This window comes from Silene latifolia, chromosome Y, assembly GCF_048544455.1.
Source record: "Silene latifolia isolate original U9 population chromosome Y, ASM4854445v1, whole genome shotgun sequence".
Lineage (NCBI taxonomy): Eukaryota > Viridiplantae > Streptophyta > Magnoliopsida > Caryophyllales > Caryophyllaceae > Silene > Silene latifolia.
Window position 1 is genome coordinate 91,224,969 of NC_133538.1, and position 18,807 is coordinate 91,243,775.

The window sequence follows — 18,807 nt, forward strand, 5'->3', positions numbered from 1 at the left end:
TATCAGTTGCAGTGCGATCAAAATCAGTGAGCTAATCCCTGGCTCCATTATTCAATGAAAAAGGAAATAACACTTCCTTTATCTTGTCTTGAGTCACTCCCTTAGTGGTGGGAATGGTAGAGCAGTAGTCAGTAAAGACCTCCATATGCTTTCGCGGATTTTCACCCGCCACACCTCGATAAAGATTTCTTTCTACCAAATTTATATAAGACGGACGTGATACCGTCGTATAGTACCAAAGATAAATTTATATTTCCAAACTACTACTATAGCCAGTGGCAGTCAGGGTCGAACCACAGAGAGGCGATGCAATTATTAGTTGTCTGATTTTTGTCTTAAAGTAACAAATGAGTGGGGGTTTTTTTTGAGGGATCTATAGCTAAAGGCAACAAAGCTAAGACAAATAAACGAGCTAATAAAAGAAGTAAATGAAATCGAATATTAATAGGGTACTAAGATGATCGGTTCACTATAGTTTCGGCGGCATTACACTAGATAGGTCTTAAACACTCACGAGAGATGGGAAAAATAAGAAGTCCTCTCGTTCCATTCTTAACAGGTAGCATCTTTCGATCTCGCTACAGGTCCCTAATATCACTAATGCTAACTTTCGTCCTGAAAAGTGATTTTAAAGTCCAAATTAACTTATCTATCGATCTTATTAATTTAGTCGTCTTAATTAGGTAGTCATACTTAAATCAACAATTAAAGCATTCGAATTCATACTTAAATTATTTAAATGAACAATTAAAATAAAACGATAATTGGCTTTGGGAATTCTAACCTAACAATTCTATACTACGAACGAATTAAACAGCGAGTATTAAACGAAGAAACAGAAAATACCGTAGAGAGAATTGGAGAGGAAAGATCAAAACCGAATGCAAAAAGTAAACTTTATTGACGAAAAATAATCTAAACTAATGACTATCTAATTGTATGTTAAGAGCTTGATGATAAAACTGGATGATCCAAACTAAAACCTAAAGCTACGTTATATAAGAATATAACGTGATTCTTATTTCCTAAAACCTAATTACCATGGGCTTCTAACTTCTCGTTCTATTTATTCACGTCAGAATTAACGGTTCAGTCGATCGACCATAAAGCTCAGGCGATCGACTGGAATACGCTGAACAGTAGCTTCTGTAAGTCGTGCTATGGTCGATCAACCATAGGCATCAGTCGATCGACCACTATAGCTGGTAGTCCGCTTCTAAATTCTTCATAAAGTTGTCTTTCAGGCCACGAAATGCGTACCAAGTTCGCTTCCCGAGTAAATACTTCACGTCAAATACAATGCCTAGTACTCGGGGACGGATTCGGCTCGATATCTACTCATTTCCGCAATAATCTGCAATATTACATGAAAATACCAAAGTAGACGAAAACAGGGAAATTGGTAGCTTAAACTACACAAATGAGCTCTGAAATGCGTGTAAAATAGGGTGTAAAACATCATATTTAGGACACGCATCAAACTTCCCAAAACCAAACCCTTGCTTGTCCCCAAGCAAGAACTACGCTCGATCCTAAAACCTAATGGAACGAGTTCAATCTCAGAGCGAAATGCAAACCGTAAAGCCTAATCAATTTAATGCAACAACTAACAATCAATTAAAAGTGTGAATCAGGCAAACGAGTTATGTAGTCATTAAAAACTCACGAACCACAATCAGAGACTTATCATTATGGACTCTCACGGGTCGCCCGAATCACTCATAAGCACAGGTGAATAATGTATAAGATAGAAAGAAGTAAATGTAATGACTCTCACCTAACTACGACCTATAAGAACATGCCTGCAATTTAATATGAAAATAGTCTCTACAACCATACATATGCATTCCAACCAAACAAATGACCATGACACATGCCGAGGTAAATTTGGATATGTGAGGCTATGGGTAAGAAGAGGCAAAACAATTATGGGAATGTGGAGGCATAGGTGATGAAGCTAGTACCTAAACAAAACATACGATAACATCCACTTCCTTACTCAAGATTTTCGATAAAACCTGTGCTAATTATCAAGCACTAAACTCACAATCTCCAATAGATGTAACTCCCCAAATGATATAAATACAACATGGGAGTGTAAATCACCAACTCATAACAATTGTAGCATGTGATTTTCGAATTTTCTTTTTGTGCTGCAGTACTCAGTCGATCGACCACTTGGTTCAGTCGATCGACTGACCTCTTTTTTTTCGAACTCTTTTTCTTTCTTTCTATTTTCTGTTTTTATTTTTTTTTCTTTTCAATTCTTTTTCCTCCTTCATTCTTTCATCCAACATCATCTCATAAGAGCATATGCAACCAAAAATAATAAGAACATTCCCAAAGACTAATACTACTAGCTTGACAAAGGCAGGCTGAATATAGGATGTAGTAAAAGGGACAAAAGGCTATTTTTGGCAGTGTGGAGCTTATGGGCAAAATGAATAAAGGATACCTCTTCCATATGTGTCAACTAACCACGAACCCGAATGCATATAGGTATTAATCAGATTAAGTTCATATTTATGCAAATTTATGTAACATGTCTCATAAGGAGTACTACTCAAAATCCTAGACAAACTGGTCATAAATGACACCAGTTATAGGCTCTAAACCTCAGAAATATAAGTAGTTTGCCAAAAATCTAAGTCAAGTCTCAAGTCCAGCAAGTAAATTAACGAAAACTCGTAGACTATGCATATGTGATTCTACTAATAACATGTCAATTTAGCACGGTTCAGGCATAAAACAGCTGAAAATGCAATGTCATCTTTGAAATACTACCGTTCCGACTCGACCTATATGCTAAAATAAACGTGAAGTTTTTATTGAATTTTTGAAATTTTTCAATTTTTTTGAATTTTCTGTATATATGGAGAAATTAAATAACAATGCAAACAGAATAATTAAACGTGAATGCAAAAACATATGAATGCTACGCAAAACCCTTCAACAAACCAAATCACACAATGTCCCCATTGTGCAAAATCATATAATGAAATAAAAGGGAAACGGGAAATTGCGTGAAAATTAACTAAATAAGACATGAAAAGGACTCGGAAACTCACTAGACTTTAAGCGCAGCAAAAGGAAACCTCCCCAAACCAGCGTGAGCTAGGAGGTTTCAGTAGCAAGCAGTGCTACCATAAGTACCTGAAAAGACAGAATATACCGCGCATTATACGAGAAAACAAAATTGAAGCGGAAATTACGTGCAAAGAATTTAAAATTGGAGAATGAACAACTCAGCATCGGGCTTTGGTCGATCAACCAATATAGCTAGTCGGTCGACCATGGGAATTGAAACAGTAGCTTTTGTGCTGAATAAGGCAGTCGATCGACCACTATGGGCAGTCGATCGACTGTCATACCTGGCGTAACAGTGTTGTTCTTCGACATAACTCAATAAATTGAGTTAATGTGGTCTTTATACCTGCAATTGCACATAATAACGCGCCCAAAAATTGCGCAGCCAGAAATTATAGTCTATAGTCTTTAAAAACCAAGCACACGACTAAGAGTTTTTATTTCTAAACAACTATAAATTTTTATTCAAAACAAAAACAAAACACATCCGGGTTGCCTCCCGGCTAGCGCTGGTTTCAGACAGGTCCCGCTCGACCTCTTTTCCTTCAGCCAATTACTCTAATTGAGCCCAATCAAAGCAGCTCAAAGCTCGCAACAACCTGTCAAATAGTTGTGCATGTGCTACACAAAACTGTAAGTAGCACCATAAGATAGTAATAACATAGGAAATTAAAATGTAAAATCATTTAAGTCTGACAAATTTCCTAACACAGCTCCCAAAATTGTCCACAAAGCTATTCTGCCCTCCAGCTAAGGGCGGAATATAAAAGCTCAAGTTAACCACAGGTGGAGAATTAACGAACACAGGTGCATTCGACTCAATAACAACGCGAGTAGGATTAAAGTACTCTGACGGGTATGAAATGTGAGATGGAGGAGTCTGGTCAACTAAGGGAGAAGGTGGATAATCCTCCCAAATGCATGGGATAGTAAAGTCAAATGGGTCAATGGGGTCTCCTAAAATAGGCTCATCATCGATATCATCAAAAGTATCCCATTTAACCTCTAGACTATCACTCTCCTCATCACTAGACTCGTCAAGATGGAGGTTCTCAAAGAGAGCCTCCAAATCGTACTCACTAACATTGCAAGAATCATAAAGAGGTTCTAGATTATCCTCATAAAAAGGGTTGTCAACCATGCTAATGGTCTCCTCTACGTCTCCGTCGGTATTTCCTAGATTGCTTTCTAAGGTCTCGCCCACCCCCTCATCTGAGTCAACATGAAGAGAGAAAGTAGGTTTAAGAGATTCTGTAGCAAACCAATTTAAGAATTCTAATACCTCAATTACGGGGATTCCTTCAAAATCCCACTTACCTATAGACTCGAGGTATGCTCGCGTAAGGTCATTCATATGCCGGAAAATAATGCAGCATATTTGGAGATCAGAAAAGGCATCTCGTCTGGGCTCAATAAACTACCAAAGTATGGCTAAATAAGCACCAAAGATTTCGTTCTCTTCCTGCGGAAAACTCAGAAGGAATGACATGAGAACGGTCTCAAGGAACCGAAGCTCCTTGAGACAAGAAATAAACTAAATAAAAGCAACTAAAACTAGCGTTGCCTCCCCGGCAACGGCGCCAAAATTTGATATTGTCGTAGAGTACCAAAGATAAATTTATATTTCCAAACTACTACTATAGCTAGTGGCAGTCAGAGTCGAACCACAGAGAGGCGATGCAATTATTAGTTGTCTGATTTTAGTCTTAAAGTAACAAATGAGTGGGGGTTTGTTTTGAGTGATCTATAGCTAAAGGCAACAACGCTAAGACAAATAAACGAGCTAATAAAAGAAGTAAATGAAATCGAATATTAAAAGGGTACTAAGATGATCGGTTCACTATAGTTTCGGCGGCAGTACACTAGGTAGGTCTAAAACACTCACGTGAGACGGGAAAAATAAGAAGTCCTCTCGGTCCATTCTTAACATGTAGCATCTTTCGATCTCGCTACAGGTACCTAATATCACTAATGCTAACTTTCGTCCTGAAAAGTGATTTTAAAGTCCAAATTAACTTATCTCTAGATCTTGTTAATTTAGTCGTCTTAATTAGGTAGTCTATTTCCCTCCCCTATCTTTCGATCATTATTGGGTCGGTCAATTCCTAGGCATTCAACTAGTCGCGTGAACTCGATTCGTCAAATATAGCAATTAAATTAGTTAAAACGAAGTAACACTCACGGAGCCGGTCGATCGACTAGGTAGGTCGATCGATCGACCATGGCGCGATCTAGGTCTTCCTAATTCTAATGTCGCCTACCCTACAGATCCCCTACATCCTAGCACAGGATATTTAGCTACTCATACTAGAAATAATGACAGCAATAAAATCAAAAATTAAAGCATTCAAATTCATACTTAAATTAATTAAATGAACAATTAACATAAAACGATAATTGGCTTTGGGAATTCTAACCTAACAATTCTATACTACGAACGAATTAAAGCAGCGAGTATTAAACGAAGGAACAGAAAATACAGTATGGAGAATTGAAGAGGAAAGATCAAAACCGAATGCAAAAAGTATACTCTATTGACGAAAAATAATCTAAACTAATGACTATCGAATTGTATGTTAAGAACTTGATGATAAAACTGGATGATCCAAACTAAAACCTAAAGCTACGTTATATAAGAATACCATGTGATTCTTATTTCCTAAAACCTAATTACCATGGGCTTCTAACTTCTCGTTCTATTTATTCACGTCAAAATTAACTGTTCGGTCGATTGACCATGCAGCTCAGTCGATCGACTGGAATACGCTGAATAGTAGCTTCTGTAAGTCATGCTCTGGTCGATCGACCATAGGCATCAGTCGAACGACCACTATAGCTGGTAGTCTGCTTCTAAATTCTTCATAAAGTTGTCTTTTAGGCCTCGAAATGCGCACCAAGTTCGCTTCCCGAGTAAATACTTCACTTCGAATGCAATGCCTAGTACTCGGGGACGGATTCGGCTTGATATCTATTCATTTCCGCAATAATCTGCAATATTACATGAAAATACGAAAGTAGACGAAAACAGGGAAAATGGTAGCTTAAACTACACAAATGAGCTCTGAAATGCGTGTAAAATAGGGTGTAAAACATCATATTTAGGACACGCATCAGGACGGATATCAAAAGTGTTACCATCCTCAGTTGAGAGCTTGAAACCTTTGGGAATTGAGGCAGCTGTGGGTTCTGAGTGAATCCCTATGTTAGGCATCTTTACTGGCTTGATAGCAGAAATGAGATTGTCTTCATCAAAAACGGGTTTTCTGCGAAAAGGAAATGTTGTAGCTCGGGTTCGAAAGTACTCAAGTCTTCCTTTTGAATTTTTCTTTGCAGACGGAGTCTATGCCGAAAAATCTCTCTGGCTCAGGATCAGCTGGGACTAATTTCGACCTGTTTGACCTGGGCATACACAACACTGAAAGAAATAAGTGGGAACTGTCTCAAGGAATAAAAATTCCCTGAGACGGATAAAAATAAACGAAACAAAAGGCAGATATGGCTATTGCCTTCCCCGGAAACGGCGCCAAAATTTGATACTGTCGTTTATGTACCAAAAATAAACCTAAATATGCTAACGGAAGCTAGTGATAAGTAGGGTCGATTCTCCACAGGGAGGCAAGATATCTGTCTAAAGGTCTGTCTATTTGAGTCACAATATGGTGGGGTTTTAATTTGATTTCTAAACTACTAAAGATTAAAGGAAAGAGAAATAAAATGAGAGCAATAAAAGTGAGAAAATACGATAGGAGTGATCAAATAAGAGAAAGTATGCTAGGATTTCGGTTCACCATGATAGTCTATCGACTCAGTTGCAAATAGCCTAGACAATCTACTGTGAGAAGGATAAGGAAAAGGTTCTTCCGGTCCACTTTCTATCCCGGATTTCCACTAACTTAACTTCCGTCCTCATTAGGGTAGTCTACTGTTCATAGCAGGTCTATTTATTCCAATCTTCCGATCCAGGAGTAAAGTTAACCAGATTAATTTAATTTAGAAGCGTGCACTCAACTAAATTGATGTTACAATTAAATTGCTATGGGGACAGATTCTCACATGTATATTATGTAGCCTATTCGCTACATCGTCACAATCCTACCATGGATTCCCTAGTCCTAACATAGAGAAGATTAGCTACTCATGTTATTAAGGGTGTCAACAATAATAATGATAAGAATGCTAATGAAAGACATAATGAAATGATAACAATATAGCATAAATAAAACTAGGGCAAAAGTAATAAACAGACAACAAGAATTAAAGCAAACAAGTATTAAGATTAAGAAGAGCAGAAGAATGATTACAATCTTTATGAATCCGGCGTAGAGAACAATCCACAAAGCAAACAAAAGGTAAAGAGATTAAGCAGTCAAGGAAAGAGTAATTAAGAGTTTCAGAAGTTTAAGCAGTAGAAAGTATGTGAAAAGATGATTAAAAACCTAATTACGACTTTCTTATATAAGGAAGCGTAATATTTAAAAAAATAAAACAACACGGGCTTAGTAAACCCACAAAAGTTAATAATCCTCTCGATCGAGTGGATTCAGACCACTCGATCGAGGTCTTCTCCAGCATTTCCTCTCGATCGAGCAGATAAAGCTCTCGATCGAGGAACTCCAGTAATCACCATTTTGATCGAGGAGATAGAATCACAAGTTCTAATCCTCGTGTCAGCCAAGCCACTCGATCGACCCCCAAGTCCTCTCGATCGAGTGCATTTCCACCAAGTCTGCCTCTAACTCGTCTTTGGCAGCGTCAAATGACCATCCTTCTCTTACTCCAAGGCTTGACTCTTGCTCCAATATCTCCCGTCTCCTTATAATGCATGCTAAACATGACGAATAAGGCGCGGTTTTACCACTTTCAGGTTCATTTCTGCAAATTAGACAAAACAAACCAAAGTAGCCAATTCGGGGCATTTTGCAATACATAACTATACAAAAAGGCATATAAATGCATGCAATAAAAGACAAAAAATAGTATATAAATTGCACGTATCATTGATCAACTGACAAATATATACAAAAATAAATCCATGATATTCCTTGTACGAGATTTATTAGGTAGACGCACTATTGTGGAGGACACTCACTCCAACACTAAAGGAGTTAGAGTATCTTATAAGGGTTTATTAGTTAAGCAGAAAATGAAGCTAATCTCAACGATCACTTTGAAATCCTGTTTGAGGAAGAAATGTCTAATGATCTTATGTCACGTATGGGACACGAATGTCGAGCTACCAAGTGCCACCAATATAGTTGTGGTGATTAAGTTCACAGGTGTGTTTACTGAAGAGATTCTGGGTTTACCACCAAAGAGGGACCTGGATTTTAGTGTGGAGTTGAATCTTGGTACGGGACCTATCTCTAAGGACCCTTACCATATGGGACCTAAAGAATTCGAGGAATCAAAGAATAAGTTGGAGGAGTTGCTAGACAAGGGGTACATCAGACCGAGCGTATTGCCTTGGGGTGCACCAGTTCTTTCTGTGAAGAAGATGTTGGAGTATGTGTCCTCAACAATAGTGTGATTACATGATTTAATATCATAATCAAATCTCATATTAACAATACGTAAGGGATGATTCATTTATGTAGTCAACTGATCAACATTAATCAGTAATGATTGGCTAACTAGAGTTTGACATTACTGTCGTTTGACGGTGGTGATTAGCTGATCCCTTAAGGTCACACCTATAGGACAAATTCCCTTAATAGACAAATTAATTAATTGTATTACGATACAAGTTAATCAATCCCTTAAAATTGAACAATTCAATTTGTGAGAGTGAATATTTATATCTTATTATAATTTGTTTAAATAAGATTTATTTTAGTAATTGAAATACTTTATTACTAAAATAGATTATTGTTTGTGAAACAATGTAGATAAGAATGAATGTTTAATTATAATTACAATATGTTGTGAATTATAATAATATGTTCCATTTTATTTGTGTGATCAAGAATCACTAGTCAATTTGTTGTATGTAATTTAATTAATTTATAAAATGATATTTATTTGATAAATATGCATTAAATTAATTAATAACATGTAACATACTACATGTGACATATTGTGTGACAAATGAAAAATTGACAAAATAAAGTGGTAGTCCATTTTATATATATGGACCCAAATGGTAGTCCATTTTATATATATGGACCGAAATTGGCTTTGGGTGCTCTCCAAAACCGGCTCCCCTTAGTAAAATTAGAGAAATTGTTTTCTCTATTTTGCTATTCATTCATCCATTCATTATTTACAAGCATTCCTACCTCCTATCCCACTTCTCTCTGAACTAGTTTTAGAAAAATCAAAAGATTGTTCATTCTAAATTCTAATCACAATATTAGATTACTAGTGTAGTAATAAGAATATTATTAGAATCATTATAAGTATACTAGTTTATTAATATAGTTAATTAATATATTAGTTTAAGGGATTTGTTTTGGGTGCAATCAAGAGGAGGATCTCTACATTGGAATTTTGGAGGATCATCCATTATATTGAAGCTCAAGAACAAATAAGGAAGGTGACCTTATTTGTGCCCATTTTTCTAGCCACTTAACAATGTATGGGACATTGTTTTTCTCATTTAATCACTTATTTAGTTATGCATGCACTAGATCTAATAAACTCATATTAATATATTAATTAGTTCACGATTAAAGATGTCTAATAATAGGTATATGAACCTAACAATTGGTATCAGAGCATAGGATATTGCATGCATAACCGATTTATAGTTTTTTCGAGTTATTAGTAACTTAATTAAAACTAAAAAATTGTGATTAATTAGATAAAATCACGAAATCATGATGAATGTTATATATTCTGGTCCTAAAATGTTTTTATGTCATTTTTATGATTTATGGTATTTTATTGCTCATTTTAATGTTTTTAGTGATTTAATTACATTTTTATGACTAAAATGGAAATTAAAATGCTAAAAATAGTTAAACTAAGTTTCTGACATTGAATCCCAATTTCTTAAGGAAGTAGGCTCGGCTCACCGGGGTGCTAAACTTGTTACGTTGGGTAAGTGGGTAATAAATCGTTATTACATCGAAATTTGGATGAGCTCAACGGAAGTATTCGCGACCGTAGCCGCATGTGTTCCGAGCTTAAGATAAATATTAAAGTAATTTTATCGACCGAGAGTTCTAGAAGTAGAATCGATTAAAGAGTTAATCCACCGAATTATATTGATTAGGGACTAATCGGTTCATCGTGCCCGAGTTGATATGAATTTTGATCTCGGAATCATTTATAATAGTTGGGTAGAGGTCACTTTATAAATGTTATACTTGTTTATATTAGTTACAAGTTTTAAAACGATAAATGTTAATTATTTCCTTCATTTCCGTTTATGTAGTTATTTATCCGCAATGGATTCATCTAATACTCTTACACCAATCACCATTAATTTGTGGCTCCAATCATTCGATGAAAAATGCTCTGAGTATGGCAATGATACGATTAAAGAATTACGTTTTGACTTTGGTCGGGATAGAAATCTTTGATACTCTACCACTTCCACACCTCCCACCCCCATATTAATACCCACCTTTTTGGTAAGAGAATCTTGTGAAGAAAATCTCACTAATTCTGAGGCATCCTTGTTTGTAGAAGCAAGGATAAATATCAAATTGAGTGGGAGTTCTAGCAAGAGTGTCCTTGCAACTGAAAGGAGTAATGGTATTTATAAAGGAAAGGCAAAGAAGGGTAAGAAACCCAAACCTGATATTGAATTGGAAGTAGATAATGAGACTACCACAACCAAAACCAAGAACGGTGCTCAATCCAACGAAGAATGTCATTATTGTAATGTCAGGGGCCATTGGAAGTGAAATTGCCCCAAGTATTTGGAAGATATAAAAGCTGGACTTGTTAGTACAGTTAGAGTTAAGGAGTGTGGAAGCACTTAGCAAGGGTAACATAGATCTCCAATTCGCAAACGGAACTAGAGTAGCCGCCATTTCAAAGCGAACTCTTGTGATTGCCTTAACTAAGTGATTTTAAGGTGCATCTACATAATTGTGATCATGTACCTATTTTATCTAAAACATTGTTTCCATTTCTATGTTAGATATGGAAGGATTTTTCTTTCGCCATCAAAAATAATTGTTGTATTTTGTTGAATATGACTTGGCTGTGAGCCAAGCCACTTCTATCAATGGTATTCATGTTTTAGACACTGCCGACTCAATTGAAGATATCTATAACATACAATCCAAAAGACTCATAACAAGTGATCCAAATGATTTGCACATTTGGCCTTTTTCGATTAGGTCAACCTAATATGAGTCGGTTTGAGTTATCGAACTCAATTTTGGGAATTTGCAATCCAAAACGGACATGTTATTAAAAACGAAGGGTCAACCAGGAGATACCTAAAATAGAGAGTCTATTTAAAAAATTACATGGATCAGACTCGCATATGACATGAATCAAGCTGCCATAAAAGAGCTGGTCTTTTATGTACTAACACGTCAGTCTAAGCAAACTTCTATTACCTCACCATATATGTTTGTAACTCCCAAAGCTATGTCTTAACAAGATAGATATATTTCTAAGAGATAAAGTGGGAGTAGATCGTCACAAACATGTCTTATAGTTAATGTGTTACATTTTTAATGTAATGGAACTATAATCTATTGAGATAGAGTGGGAGTAAAGTACACATGTCTTATAGTTAATATGTTGCTTTTTGAAAATAATTGTATTAGTTTTTGAAAGTAATGGAACTATAATCTATTAAGATATAGTGGAAGTAAAGTACACATGTCTTATTGTTAATATGTTGCTTTTTGAAAGTAATGGTATTATGACCTTGTCCCAAATCGACCTTGTTGCATACGAGCCATAGCATTACAATCTAAAGATTGTTACTCAAGAATAGATTTACTTTAAGGCGATGGTCTCCTTAAAGTAAATAGAGCTTTAGAGTATCTAAGAGCCTAGATTGACATGAAGATGTTAATCAAGATAAATTATGTTAGGAATTGCCACATTTCATTTTGATGAAAAATGATAAATGATATTAAAAATTCGCTTTTCTAAAATGGGAATTTAGAGAAGAATATGTTTGGAACACAAAACCTTAGATAAAGATCTGAGAATCCTAATATATTATGCAATGCTTTCTTAATTGATCCTAGAATGGCCTTAAGCAAGCATCAAAGGATTATACTTTTCGTTCATGTGATAATTGGGAATGGTTTCATTCACATTGTTGAAGAATAATGTTTATACATGAAGTTAAGTGGGAGCCAAAGCTATTTTTCCTATGTCTTATATGTTGATAACATATTACTTATTGAGAATAATGTACCAAGCTCTACTCTGTGAAAGAGTTATTGGGAGACTAGGAAAAGGTGTAATGTATTCTAGATTTCCAAATCTACGTGTTAAATTCGAGAGAATATTGGCATAGAGTTGAGAGTCTTATGATGATAAGATCTTTTATATCTGTTTAACATTAACAAAGTTGAGTAGGTTATTTATGTTGATGAAAGTGGAATTGCTATGATAGAGTCATAGTCATTCACGAAACCCAATAATTGTTGATTATATTAAATCGATTGCTAGTGTTTCCGCCATTAGAACGATTATGCCATCAAATGCACATGCCATGATGAATCATATGTTTAGAGCATAATAAGTAAATAACAAGTTAATTCATAAGATGGTCTTGTGAAAGCCTTAATAAATACCCTTTATGATTCTTGAGAAAAATTGAGGATTCGTTCTTATGTTTGGATGATATATTAAGTTATGTGTTGAAGGGTTGCACAAACTTTAGTTTCCAAACAGAAAAGGATTTGTCGAAATCCTAGGCTGTTTCTATTGACTTAGTAGTAAGAGACTAGAGAAGTGTTTTAGTTTTGTACATTGCAAATTCTACAAAAGGAATCTAAGTAAATTATGATAAAATGGTCAACATAGGGAATGAGAGTGAATCCATCTACCAAAGACTTTATCATAAGTTATATGATAACAGTGTGAGCATCTTTCAAGCTAAAGAGCCCAAGTCTAGTAAGAAGACTAGATACTTAGATAAATTCATGCTATTAGAAATAACATTGAATAGAAGGAAATCACAATTAATAAAGTTGGAATATATGGATATATGGTATATCCACTTGCCAAGCTTTTATTGCATTTCAACTAGTGTAAAATGTAAACTATAGATTACAATATATGAAGTAGTAATAGTGTATTGACTAATCATATGATAATCGCATTTATCGTTTGAGTTTCTTTAAACCCATCCATTACTTTGTTAAAACCAAATGGGTTGTTGAGACAAATTGAACCCCATTGAAGTGAACTGGATTGACATAGTATTCGTCCCTAGTTACTTAAAGGAGGTGACGTCTCAAAGTAACTAGGGTGTGATGCGATTGATGGCAAGTTCAATTGTCATAGAGTCATATGGGATGACTAGTCGATCGCATAGACAGACTGTATGGGACACTCTGCCGGGCAGTGACCGCTTATAAAGTTCTGGTAATTCATAAAGTCTGGTCGTGGCAAGAGCTACTATAGTATTCTTATGAGTCAATTCTTTTGACTAGAGACTATTCGCCCTAGTTGGCACAAATTTCTGATTGGCTTTGATTTATGCTATACGACTGTCGTAACTTAGGTCCAATGAGTATATTTTGGTTTATGAAGAACTGTGGCTAAACGAAGGGAATAGTGCAATAGGAATTGTCCACCCCTTGTTAGGGTTGTTTGAAATCTAAAGGCCCCTCGAGGAGTAGTGAACTGTAAATGCGTGGCCACGCTCGGAAGGTATTTACGGTAGATAATTCCGATCAAACGGTTACTCTCCCGATAGAGGAAACCACTCAAGATATGATCAAATGCAAGTACGACCTGCGAGACACCTTGCATTGAGTGGGAGATTGTAATAGGACAAGAGAATTGGTGACACACACTTGTCTCAGACAAGTGGGAGATTGTTGGAGTATGTGTCCTCAACAATAGTGCGATCACATGATTTAATATCATAATCAAATCTCATATTAAGAATACGTAAGAGATGATTCATTTATATAGTCAAATGATCAACATTAATCAGTAATGATTGGCTAATTAGAGTTTGACATTACTATTGTTTGACGGTGGTGATCAGTTGATCCCTTAAGGTCACAACTATAAGACAAATTCCCTTAATAGACAAATTGATTAATTATATGACGATACAAGTTAATCAATTCCTTAAAATTGAACAATTTAATTTGTGAGAGAGAATATTTATATCTTATTATAATTTGATTAAATAATATTTATTTTAGTGATTGAAATACTTTATTACTGAAATCGATTATTGTTTGTGAAACAATTGAGATAAGAATGAATGGTTAATTATAATTACAATATGTTGTGAATTATAATTATATGACCCATTTTATTTATGTGATCAAGAATCACTAGTCAATTTGTTGTATGTAATTTAATTAATTTATAAAATGATATTTATTTGATAAATATGCATTAAATTAATTAATACCATGTAACATACTACATGTGACATATTGTGTGACAAATGACAAATTGACAAAATAAAATGGTAGTCCATTTTATATATATGGACCGAAATGGAGGGGGTAGTAGTGGATTGTGGTTGATTTACTTTATGAGATAAAATATATATAATCAAACCTAGTCTATCTAGCCTTACACACGTACTCTAGCTAGTCTTACACATGCTATTTGTTGTGAAGAACAAAAGCTAATGTAAGAGCCATGCACTGGCTTTGGGTGCTCTCCAAAACAGGCTCCTCTTAGTAAAATTAGAGAAATTGTTTTCTCTATTTTGCTATTCATTCATCCATTCATTATTTACATGCATTCTTACCTCCTTCTCTCCCACTTCTCTCTAAACTAATTTTAGAAAAATCAAAACATTGTTCATCCTAAATTCTAATCACAATATTAGATTACTAGTGTAGTAATAAGAATATTATTAGAATCATTTTAAGGATACTAGTGTATTAATCTAGTTAATTAATATATTAGTTTAAGGGATTTGTTTTGGGTGCAATCAAGAGGAGGATCTCTACATTGGGATTTTGGAGGATCATCCATTACATTTCAACTCAAGAACAAATAAGGAAGGTGACCTTATTTGTGCCCATTTTTCGAGCCACTTAACAATGTAAAGAGCATTGTTTTTCTCATTTAATCACTTATTTAGTTATGCATGCACTAGATCTAATGAACTCATATTAATATGTTAATTAGTTCACTATTAGAGATGTATAATAATAGGTATATGAATCTAACTGAAGAAAGATGGGAGTCTAAGGTTTCGCATCGACTACAGAGAGTTGAACAATGTCACGATCAAGAACATGTATCCATTACTGCGCATTGATTATCTCATTGATCAGTTGAGTGGAGATGGTGTATTTTCTAAAATTTACTTAAGGTCCGGATACCACCAGTTGAGAATAAAAGATGAGGATATACCGAAGATAGCATTCAGAACTAGATATAGAAACTACGAATTCGTGGTCATGCCATTTGGGTTAACTAATGCACCGGCAGTGTTTATGGATCTCATAAACCGGGTATTTAGTCCGTATCTTGACAAATTCGTCGTTATCTTTGTCGATGATACTTTGGTAGTTTCTAATAGCAGGGAGGACTATGCCTTTCTGGGGCATGTGGTGTTAAAAGAAGTTGTTTCCCTAAATCCTAGCAAGATTGAAGCAGTGACTTAATGGGAAGCGCCAAAAAACGTTGCTCAGGTAAGAAGTATCTTGGGTCTAGATGGCTATTACAGGAGATTTGTCAAAGACTTCTCTAAGATAGCAAAAACGTTGACCGCGCTGATAAGAAAAGAAAACAGGTTTACATGGGATGAGGTTATCGAAACAGCATTTTTGACACTATAAGATCGTATGACGACCGCACCTATCCTAGCACTGTCTGAACGGAGTGAGGATTTTGAGGCGTATACTGGCAAATATAAGAACGGATTGGGTTATGTACTTATGCAGAATGGTAATGTGATCGCGTATGCTTCGCGATAATTGAAGCCTTATGAAGAGAACTATCCAACTCATGACTTGGAATTGGGAGCTGTGGTATTTGCACTTAAGCTGCCAAGACACTTCTTATATTGCGCTACCTTCAAGATATTTTCTGATCATAAGAGCTTGAAATATATTTATAGGCAGAAAGAGCTTAATATGAGATAGGGTGGATTGAGCTGATTAGCAATTACGACATGGAGATTGTCTATCAAGAGGGAAAAGCAAATGTGTTAGTTGATGCATAAATCAGGAAATATGTCCATGTCTTGTGTATGGCTATTTCACGAGTCAAGTTGCGTGATGAAGTTGTAAAGATGGGTATTTCTATGATCAGGAAGGGAGATGTGGTGATTGATCTGACAGTTGAACCAGAACATTATGTAGAAATTCGTGAAAAGCATAATTTTGATTCTAGGTTGGCCGGTTGGCGCGCCAATATTGAGAAAGGGGAACCATCGAAGTTCAAAATTCATGAAGATGGAAGCTTGAGGTTTAAGGGAAGATGGTGTGTGCCATAGGATGAAGTACTAAAGTGGAATATTTTAACTGGGGCATATAATACTCCTTATTATGTGCATCCGGGAGGAAATAAGCTATACAAGGACCTTAATAAAACCTTCTAGTGTCCTAGTATGAAGAAAGTGGTTGCATAGTTTGTAGCTCGATGTTTAACCTGTTAGAGAGTAAAGGAGGAGCATATGAGACCACAAGGTAAGGTGCAATCTTTAGATGTACCTGAATGGAAATGGGAAGCAATTTCCATGAATTTCATAGTTAGCTTGCCTCGTACGGAGAAGGGGAATAATATGATATAGGTGGTAGTTGACCATCTTACTATGATTGGTCACTTCATTCAAATGAATGATACATGGAGCAAAGCGAAGCTAGCTAAAGCTTATTGTAACAATGTTGTAAAGCTACATGGCGTACCTAAAGACATCGTATCTGATAGAGACTCGAGGTTTATTTCTAAGTTTTAGCAAGAGTTGTAGAGTGTTATAGGTACTACACTGAAGATGAGTACTACTTTCTATCCAGCTACAGACGGACAAAAAGAGAGGACTATTAAGACCTTAGAGGATATGCTACGAGCTTCTGTGCCAGAGTTTGGTGGGTCTTGGGAGAAAAGGCTATATTTAATAGAAGTTTCATACAATAAAAGCTACAATTCTAGTATCAGGATGGCGCCATTTGTGACGTTGTATGGGAGGAAATGTAGGAGTCATGTGTGTTGGGATGATGTGACTGACTCAGTGGTCTTAAAACCTCAAATGATACAGGAAATGGTAGAGCAAGTGCATATTATTTGCCAGAAGATGAGAGTTGCACAAGACCGTAAGAAGGATTATGCTGATTTAAAGAGAAATGACATTGAATTTGCAGTGGGTGACAAAATTTTGCTGAAAGTGTCACTAATGAGGGGTGTCATGTGATTTGGGAAACGGGGTAAGTTGAGCTAGAAGTATATAGGACTGTATAAGATCCTAGACAGAGTTTGAGAAGCAGCTTATCATTTGGCATTACCGCCGGCTTTTGATAGAGTCCATAATGTGTTCCGTGTTTCACAGCTAAGGAAGTATGTCAGTGATCCATCTCACGTCCTTGAGCCAAAAACAGTTGAGATGGATGAGTCACTAACCTATGTGGAAGTTGAAAATGATATCTCGGATAGGAAAGTGCGCAAAACTAGAAATGGCGACACTATGCTGGTGAAAGTTTTATGGTCTAACCATAATGTCGACGAAGCCATATGGGAGGCAGAAGATAAAATGAAGGAGAAGTATCTGTATCTATTTGATTAGCTATAAGTTAGGTGACGCGGACGTAACCTTCTTTTTAGGGAGAAGGAATGTGACAACCCGAGTTATGTTATGTTTTAGTGCGAGTTTTAGTTAGTCTTTATGTGTGAGGTACTTGTGTGGAGATAGGCCACACGCACGCCGATCTTTGGACATACGGCGGTCTATAAAGTCACATTAGGTGACGTAGAAATGCTTTCGACCGGAACGCTTTAGATCGGTCGGTTTCGTCTCGATGAAGGTCTCGAATCGATGTAGAGAAGTTCGGAGTCGCCACCAAGCAAATATGGGATGCTTGGAAACTGTTCGAATCCATATTTTACATCGGTCAATTTAATCAAAAAGCGGTGTTTGACATAGATACTAAAGATAAGGACTCGTCCCCCTTTCGCATCCTATCACTAGAATGACTCTCGTTGCCATGGATAAGGTCGTCCACTATCCAATGGTTTTGAGTAAGGGTTGAGGGCACGTATTGGGAAGCTTCTTAATCGAACACCCAATCCCGCCTGCGTTAGTGGCCTCTACTGATAGATCGTGCTTGTTTAAGTGCATAAGTTGATAAAACGGGAAAAATGCATTAAAGAGTCTATCGATCTGAAATACTCAATAGGGGGGGGGGGTGAATTGAGTATAATAAAGTATCGCCACTTTTTCAATTGTTCGTATGTAGCGAGTATGTCAATATATTATTCGATGTTTATGGATTAAACTCGACTAATCAATGAACGTTGCAAAAAGTAAAAAACAAAACAAGGAAAGAATGCAAGAGACAAGTGGGTTTTTGAATTGGTTCAGTTTCACAAGTCAAAACCTACGCCCACTATTCTCGATTAATAATTTTAGTACCTTTCTAAGGATTACAAAAT

At 36.0% G+C, this 18,807-nt stretch overlaps 1 protein-coding gene across 1 annotated transcript; it reads left to right on the forward strand.

Annotated features, from left to right (window-relative positions):
* Positions 1 to 17,155: 17,155 nt before the first annotated feature.
* On the forward strand, positions 17,156 to 17,941 carry LOC141628515 (uncharacterized). Its single transcript, XM_074441648.1, has 2 exons — positions 17,156 to 17,521; positions 17,708 to 17,941. The coding sequence occupies exons 1-2, from the start codon at positions 17,156 to 17,158 to the stop codon at positions 17,939 to 17,941; spliced, it is 600 nt and encodes a 199-aa protein (XP_074297749.1).
* Positions 17,942 to 18,807: the final 866 nt, after the last annotated feature.